General features: G+C 40.5%; 1 protein-coding gene across 1 annotated transcript in view; it reads right to left on the reverse strand.

Annotated features, from left to right (window-relative positions):
* Positions 1–9,292, reverse strand: part of TERF2 (telomeric repeat binding factor 2) — a 24,584-nt gene that overhangs the window by 2,294 nt on the left and 12,998 nt on the right. The window contains 5 exon segments of the mRNA XM_025045334.1: positions 965–1,050; positions 4,561–4,953; positions 6,102–6,208; positions 7,593–7,739; positions 8,800–8,886. Coding sequence (XP_024901102.1) covers positions 965–1,050; positions 4,561–4,953; positions 6,102–6,208; positions 7,593–7,739; positions 8,800–8,886 — 820 coding nt within the window.

The following is a 9,292-nucleotide window of genomic DNA, read 5'->3' on the forward strand; positions in this document are numbered from 1 at the left end:
AGAGATGAAGCCTCAAAAAAACATGGGACCGCAATAATTTTATAAAGGGCCAGAGGGCTACAGGAGGGCATACGAGTATAAAAGACATGCCATTTCAAGCCAATAAGAAGCAGTTAAAAAGGTGCAAGAAAAGACAAAGTTGCATAAACATGAACCTTGCTAGAGTGTCTGCCTTCACAGAGGCCCTGTCCCAGCAGTGCTTCCTGAACAGTGGAGGAAGATGGCTTGCAGCAGATTGTTTATGTTTAAATTGTGAAGTATTTCATACTATAGTGGAATCAGATTTCTAAAGCTGACAGATCTGGACTGCACTGGACGTGGATGTTTTCCAGAACTTTTATATCCTGTTTTTAAATATTTAATGATTTTATTGATTTTTTGTTACTTCTCCCCTTTTCCCTGTGATCTTGATCTTGCCAACCACATTTTTGCCTCTAAGGTACTTTTTAAGGACAAAACCTATGAGATTGGCAATGGATTACTGTTCTGTTATAAAAATGCTTAGAATCTCAAAAACTAAGGTTTAACACTTAGATTTTTCCATTAGAATGTAAAATATGTAGTAGAAATTCTAATGCAAATGCTATGAAGTTTAGTATTAATTATGCAATAGTAGTTTTTTATCTTTAGGAAAAAACATGTAGAAACTGGTAAGAGATTTTTTACTTAAACAAGAAATAGCTACTATTTTTTCTAATTCTAAGACTTTAGCAAGAATATCAACTACAGTTAAATATAGGACTTATTAAAAGAGAACCAGGAATTTTCCATAAAATGCTGCTTTAATAGTCTGTTGTTTAATGAAAAAGGACATAAAAACTGCCTCCTCATGAACCACAATGAGGAATGTATTACTTTTTTGAGTTTGGAGACGAGCAGTTTCTGGAATGTTAATGTGACAGTAACATGCATCTATACTTCAGCAAGTGTCAAGGAAGAGACCAAGGAGAATCTCCTAGCTTACCCTGAACATGAAACAGTTCATCCTCTTCCACCCAAGTCTCTTTTTCTTCAACTCCATTAGAGCTGTTCCACTTGCCTTTGGGTACTCTGAGGAGAGAGAGAGAGAGAGAGAGGACAAGGTATAAAACTGTCAAGGAAAGACCAAGGAAAATCTCCTAGCTTACCCTGAACATGAAACAGTTCAACATCTTATACCCTAGTCTCTTTTTCTTTATCTCTATTAGAGCTGTTCCACTTGCCTTTGGGTACTCTGAGGAGAGAGAGAGAGAGAGAGAGAGAGAGAGGACAAGGTATAAAACAAATTCATCCTGGGTCATCCTATATTCTGCCCTTGGCTCACTCGCGGTCCTATATTCCTCCTTGTTTTGCTGTGACCACATTGAAGATTCACCTACACACAACTCCCAAATCCTGACCTGGCCAGGTCTCTCCATGTCTTCATCCCCCAGGCTGCAGGACCACTCCTCAAACTCAGCACTGAATACATCACTGTCCTCCTCAAAATATTTAAGGTCTGGGTATTTCATAAATGAGTAATGGAAGCAATTTGCTTAATAAGTGCAGACTTGAAAAAAAAATCTTGAGTTTCATGAATTTACTATGAAATTACCTAATGGGCTGCACTATTTCCTTTGTTGTTAAATTGGATTATATCCCCAACAATGTTTTTTCTAAGAATAATTTGCTGGAGACAAAGTGAAGGATGTTTTTCCTTCTCAGGGTATTAGCAGTGTTGATTACTACGAATAAATAAAAGTAGGTTTAAGTTTTATATCCACATATTTGAGTGCTGGGATAAAATTGATTTTAACTTCTGGGTCCATTATTTTCACTCAGGTAGCTGTTTGCTCTTCCTGCAGACTTCCTGCAGATCGGTTTGGTAGCCTCCTGCTCCTCTGAACTTGGCATTTATTATGTGAACAAATGCTTTGGTACTTCCTAATTTCTCATGTTGTGGAAGGGGCTGAGATCTGAGTCCTCACCTTAACTGTTAGTGGCTGTGTGATTCCAGGCAAGTGAGGTCACTTCTTGGTGTTTATGCTCCTCACTGGTGAACTTAGAATTTGAGGAGCAGTGGTCTAGAGGGGTAAGCAAACTACAGCCTGTGGTTGCTGGTTTTTGAATAGCCCTTGGACTAAGAATGATTTTTACATTTCAAAGGGTAATGCAACAGAGACACAAGTGGTCCACAAAGCCCAAAATCTTAACCCGTTGCTGGCCTTTTAGAGTTTTATGTATGACCCCTTAAATTGCAAGAACCAAAATCATTTTATTTGGTTAATAAATATCTAGTAGGCACTTGTTCTGTGCCAAGTGCTGTGGAGGATATAAAACTCTAGTAAGTTATGGCCTGGCCTCCAGGTGGTACACCCTAATCCTGCCTTCCCCTCCGACTTGCCCTGGTCCAGCCTCCCCCAGGTCTCAACTGCTCATCTGGCAGCCGTGTCCAGCCACTCTCCTCTCCATTCCCTCAGTGGTGTCTTATCAGGCCTAAAGATTAGTTGAATTAGATTTGGGGCATACTTAGAAAAGCAGATGACAGAGCATTCCCCTGCCCCTTCTAATTCAGTAGTCAGGAGCCTGAGAATTTTTTTTTTCTCAGCATTCCACAGGTAATTGTGATATGAAGCCCAGTTTGAGAACCTCTGCCTTATAGAATATAATAGAAACACCCTTTTATCCATCCAGACTTTTCTCCCTTCATCCTCTCTGTGCACTGTTTTCTCTAGCCATACAGACTACATGACATTTTTCAGAGCATACCAGGCTTTCTCATGCCTTTATGCCAGGGGTTCCCACTGCCTAGAACCTCCAGCCCCCAATATGCTTGATGACTTCCTACTCATTCTTCAAGGCCAGCTCAACATTTGTCCCTCTTCAAGGCTTGCTCCACCAACTCTGCTGAACAGGCTCAGCTCTTCTTCCCTGGAGCTCCCAGGCTCCTCACAGGCACTTCCTTTACAGCCAGGGTCACAGGATCCCTTTTTTTCTGTAAAGGGCCAAATAGGATCTTCGGCTTTAGGCCTTCCTGTCTCTGTTGCAACTACTCAACTCAAGGTAGCATCAAAAGTAGCTACAGACAATACAGCCACAGACAATACATAGATGGGTGTGGCTGTGTTCCAATAAAACTTTATTTACAAAAACAAGCAGCAGGCATACTGGGCTTAGGGGCCATAGTGTGCCAACCTCTGCTTCAGAGTATCCATCATACTTCATACCCTTGACGCATGAGAGGTGGCTATGTCTGAAACCTTCAGAAATCCTCCCATTTATAAAACCACTGTAATCATACTCTGTCCAGTTTCCTCATCTGTTCATGGGAGCAAAACCTACACTTCACAGGATTACTGTGAGGAGGAAAGATCATGTATCAAACAAGAATAAAAGTGTGTTGAGCTGCATCTGCTTGCCCAGCCAGTGACTCACTCACTTCCAAATGCAGATAATGGTGAAGATTTGTGCCTGAGTATGGCTCACCTCTCAGATGACAAAGCCTCTTGGTACCTAGCTCATTCTGCCAGAGCACAGGTCCCCAAACAACTATGACAGAGAGCAGTGGTAAGAGATGGCAAGGGACTTGGGAGACCAGAGAGGTGATCACTTACAGCAGGATGACCAGGGGAGATTCATGAAAGAGGCAATTTTTAAGAGGCAGCCTGGTGTAAGTGGTGTACAAGGCACGGGCATTTGTGTCAAGACAGACCTGGATTAAAAATCCCAAAGCCAAACTTTGCCACTTTTCAGCAGTTATCACTTAAGGCAAGTTAACTTTTCTGAATTTGCCTCTACAAAACAGGGCTAGTATGCCACTCGCAGAGTGAGGACTGTAGAGACTCAGTATGATAATAAAGTGCTCGGCCCATGGAAAATACTTGACCAACGTCAGCTTCTCTTCCCCTTGAGGGACGGGTGGGATTCTGACAAGCAATGATGGACAGATGATAGTCGAGCCATGGGGAATGACAGGGAGTAAGAGTACAGTAGTGGAAAACAAACAGCGTGTTCCAGAGAGAGCAAGCTCATCAGTTTGCCTGGAGGGAAGGGTCCACAAGTGGGCACAAGGGGTAGCTAAACTCAAAAGCCAGGTCAGGGACCATGATGGGGAGCAAAATGAAAGCATTCTAACCACTGCCCCACAAAACCTAGCAGGAAGTGAGCGATTAGTAAATATTTACTGAGTTTGCCAAGTCTTAAATGTCATAGAAGGTGCAAAACTATAAATATTCATAAATCTCTTAAGGATCAAAGTATAACATGGCCCAATTCAAACAAATTTCTTTTAACAAATATTTAGGAGTCAAGCACTCAGAAGTCTGCTAAAAACGAAAGCAGCGATGAATAGGAGGCTCCAAAACCCTTCCATCCTTACTCATGCCCTAGTGCAATGCCTGGAAGCCCACGTGTGGGGCTTCAGAACTGGCAGGGATGGCTATGTATGTCGTCACTCTCCACTCCCGAGTCACATTCTAGCAGTCTGAGCAAGCTTTGGTGGTGAAGAACTTAGTTGAAAGTTACTTCATTCATGGAAGCAATACCAGGCCCAACCAGGCCCACCAACTAGCCCCCAAACTGCTACAAAGAAGGTCTTCATACTTGGGATTCTTCTCCGCGGGGAGGGGTTGGTTGAGAATGGCGGGCTTGGACGGTGGCACTGGAACGACCTCCTGGGAGGAGTCGAGGCCTGGGCTCGCCTCAGTACTCTGGCTGTCCTCCTCCAGAACCAATCTGCTTATTGTCATGCGCTTGTTCTTGGGCTGCAGTTCAGAGCCACCCTCCCCCTCAGCAGAGGCTGAACTTGCATTTTCATCTTTTCTTGGTCTCTTGTTTTTGAGGGCTGGTGATGGTGGGGGTGCTTGTTTAGGAAGTACCAGATCTTTCTGGTCCAGTTTTGAGAAGGCTGCCTCAGAATCTTGTGAACCAGACAGAGTCTTGAAAGCTGCTTTCAGAGTCATAATTCCAATGGTGGTTGGTGTATTCTGTAGCTGTCTGTGAATAAGGCAAACACAAAGATCAGTTTCATCATTGGTGATGCTCATCCGAACAGCCACTTTTTCAAAGTGTGAAGCTTCAAATTAGAGGACTCAAGTCGAGGACTCTGTTTGAAAAAGAAAGGTTGCTTATACAACCTTTACACAAGCTTCCATTTAAGTTAAAACTCTGGAGTTTAAACTGCAAATCAGAGAACCTAAAGGAACTAGGGCCAATGACACTCCCTCCAGGGACCTCTTTAGCCCACGTGTGGTCTAACCCATTTAGTCTGCATGGACTAAAGCAATGCTCCATTATGTAAGAATTCTTCATAGTGCCTAAAAACTAACCACAAGTCCATCTAGAAAACCTACTGATAATCCAGCAATTTCACCTTGAAGTCTAAACTCTTCTTCCAGCTGTCCCAGTCCAACCCTCATGCGATAGGAGTGAAAAGACTGGTCTCTATTTTGCCCCTTTTCTCCTATAATACACTTGTGAATGGGATCTTGAGAATTCTCAGCATAAGAAGTGTGCCAGTCTTGGAACAACTGCCTTCTTAAAATAGAGTGCAGTTCATCTGTCATTTGGAGTAGCTAGTATGCTTTAGGTAAAAACTGTGAGGAGAAGGCAAACTGGCATCTCATAGGCCTGCCACACCCAGCCAGCAGATAAGTCTTGTTGCCCTAGCCTACACAAGTGCTTTTGAAACTTGAATAACTGCCAACATTCAAGAACTGGGAAAGCTTAAAAAAAAAAAATTTGGACATCCCACACAAAATGTGAACTGAAGTTTGGGCATTCTAATGTAGCAACAATCGCACGAAGCTGAAAAACATACCCTCTCTGGTTCAGTGCCATGCTGTCAATTATCCTAGATCCATTTTGCTCCTTTACGTTTCCTACCAGGCCCCCACAGGCATCTAAACTTGTGTTCCCTGCTTTGGCAATTGGTCTTGGGAATCTGATTCACAAGTCTGAACACTATATTAAGAGATCAGGTATCAGCAAGGAAGTATTGAGTAGATATGTGAACAGTAACCCAGTGACATGTTAGGAGCTCAAGTCACCAGGAGGAACTAAGAGATCCTCGTCTAAGGAGGGGACTGTTTCCAACAGACCACTCCAGTATTTAACCCAGGATCACAAGAGGGCATCCCTCTCACCTTGCAGGTTCTCTGGGTGGCTTTTCCACAGGCTCTGGTGCTGGCTGTTTATCTTCCTTCACTGTTGTTGAGGCAGCAGACTCAGATTTCAAAGCTTTTTTGGCCATCTAGGAAGGAGAGGGTGTCATTAGGAAGAGGAAGCCACAGAATTTCATTAATTCTCTATATTCAGTATGCAAACATGTTCACCTACAAATCCAATCTAGGCATAAACTAGAGAAGGACAAAAGGAGTGGACTTATAAGAATGATCTCAAGAACATGATTTGAGTAGTGCTAACCATCTTGACATTGAAAGAATTCTTTAAATGTGTGATTTTACTTTGTGTCTCCTCTTCCATCTTTCCAATCTCATTCTTAACCTAGTTTCTGAATCCTAAATACACCTTTGGGGTCATGTACAAAAAAAAAAGTCAAACTTTTTTGTTTTCAAACTTAGGATAACTGATGGTTTATATTAATATCTTTGAATCTGTGTATAGATTTTTTTATGACTACATTTCCACAAATATGTTTTGCCTTTTAACAACTCTTTGAAAATCCTTACTTATAGCATATAAAGCTCTAAGTAGGCCAATCTTGCTCTAACTCCAATTGCTCATCCATCTCCCTCTGACTGAAGTTTTACACATTTCCAGTCAGTCCAGCATATTCCATTTCAGGTATATGTATCTGTGATGAGTGATGTCTTAAGAGCTGAAAGTTCTATCCTCACACAGAAACAGGGGCAGCTTATTTTCCAGTTACCTGGAATACAAAGAAAAGAAAGGATCCTAGGCCAAGCTCAAGTATCCTAACCCTTGCTCCCTGATTATTCCAAACTATCTGCTTTACAAATAATTTGCCATTTGACAGATGACTGCTAGGTTCATAGACACTATCCTAATATAGGCCTTGAACATCTATTGTTATGAGCTATATTTTCAACACTCAAAATTTTGGTTAAAAGAAAAATCTCTTACTGTTTTCTCTTATCACAGTCCACCTTCTAAGACAGATGGGGCTCTCTTTCTTCTATGTACTGTCTTGAGCCTCATTGCTTCCATTCTTTATGCTTAAATCTTTGATCTAATTGAATGTCTTCATTTGGCCTCTTTTGCCTTAACATATATCTAGTCTCCAGTTATGCCTTCTTCCTGTTAACTGTCATACCACATCTATCAAGCCACTCTTCCTCCCAAACTTAACTCAAATTTCATCTCTGGGAACCACCATCAGCTCTAAGTCAATGTTCTCCTACTTTAACAACTGATTAATCACATGTAGAGGAGGTGAAAATAGGAGGCAATGGAGACCATCTATGTTCCATTTGCCTCTGCCAGGATTTCTGCTTCTGTATATATAAGGTATTTAATTAAGGAAGATAGTGCATACAATTCAGTCTTTCCCACACATTTATTCTGTAACTTCTAAAAAGAACTGTCCCTTTTCTAATTGCTTGCACATTCTCAAGGCCATATCATGGTTATGGGAAGAGAAGGCCAAGGCTCACTGTGAGGAGGTAGGGCTCTGCATCATCCAGGTGACTCTCCAGGAAGCGCAGCATCTTCTGCTGGAAGGTCTCGTAGGAGAAGTTCTGGATAACAGGGTGGGCCGAGTTCTTTTCACGGATAATGTTCAGGAGATCATTTCTCAGCTTCTACACACAAAAAAATATTTGCAACATGAGAAAGGAGAACTCCAATAAACATTCAATAATGATGGGTTGAGACACTATTATCAGAACTTCCACAACACTGTCAGTGAAAATCCCTGGTACACATATGAGAAGGGGAGCCCCCCACAAAGAAGGGGTCAATCAATTGTGGATCAGCCACAATGGGTTACTATGCAGCTATTAAAAAAGAACTTAGGATCTAAAGTACTTTCGTACATTTACATAAAGATTTTAAAGTTGAAAAAACAAAACAAAAAGGATAAAACTTTTTATACGCCAATACAGAATGATCTCCAAGCTAAAGTAAGTGAAAGAAGCAATTTACAAAAATGCTCAAATTAGTGTGTAGAATATGCTCATATATGTATGTGAGAAGAACAGGAAGAATGGGCATATGTGTATGTCTTTATGTACACACACACACGCACATTTACTTGCTTGCGTAAACAAGGTATCTCTGAAAAGATAAAAGAAAAAAACAAACACAAAAAATACTGGCTGCTTCTGAAGAGACTGAGATGGCTGAGTGAGATGGGAGAATTTTCACTAACCTCTTTCGTTAAGCTTTTTGAATTTTGTATTTATTATGTATATGTTACCTTTTCAAAAACTAAAATTTAGATTTGTAAAGAAAAAAAAAAAAAAAAAACAAGAACAAGGTACCAACAGGGCTTTTGACACCAGAAAATAGAGGAGTTAAGTCCTAATAAAGGCAAATTCTCAAGTCTGCAGGATCAGCATTTATGTAAGTGAAGATCAGCATTTATCAAGCTATCAAAACTCGATAGCTTGATAACTTTAAATAAAGTTCTGTCACAAACCAGACATAAATGGGCAAGTAAATGACTTAGGTATATTTGTCTAATAAAAAAATAAAATTTGACAAAAGCCTGGATATAAAAGATAACATGCTAAAGGTGATGAATATGTAAAGATAACTATTTAGCTCACATTCCTGAGAAAAAACCCTTTTCCTGTTTTCACACACACACACAAACAATGAAATAGATTTGTCATAGGAGCAAAAATATATGAAATTTACCTGAGTTGTGGGGTCCTTGGACATATGTTTTTTCAAAATTTTTGAAGCCTTTTCAAATTCTTTGTTTTTGATACAAATAATGACGGCCTACAAAAGGGGGAAAAACTTTTTTTAAACTGTTGTAATAATGACATGAAATCAGAATGTCAAATATCAAAATATACCTTACTAAAAAGTAAAACCGAGTATTATATACCCAAGAACTTTTTCACATTCTATCAAATTCCTGTACTTAAAAACTAACAATTATTGTTCAAGTGTTATGAACAACTGTAAGCTCTCAGTGTATAGGGTAGTAGATTTTCAAAAAGATGGCTGATACAGCAAAGTCTGATCCCCTGAACGACAGACCATTTGTTCAGTTTGCATAGGATCTTCTAAGGAAAGGCAAAATTGGCAGGAGTCATTCCAGGTCCACAGAACAATTAGTTCTGTTCTTTTTGGATGCAAAAACTTTGATGTAATGGAGGTGGGGGGAGGGTAGAGGGGAGAA

The sequence above is a fragment of the Pteropus alecto genome, unplaced genomic scaffold (genome assembly GCF_000325575.1).
Source record: "Pteropus alecto unplaced genomic scaffold, ASM32557v1 scaffold42, whole genome shotgun sequence".
NCBI lineage: Eukaryota > Metazoa > Chordata > Mammalia > Chiroptera > Pteropodidae > Pteropus > Pteropus alecto.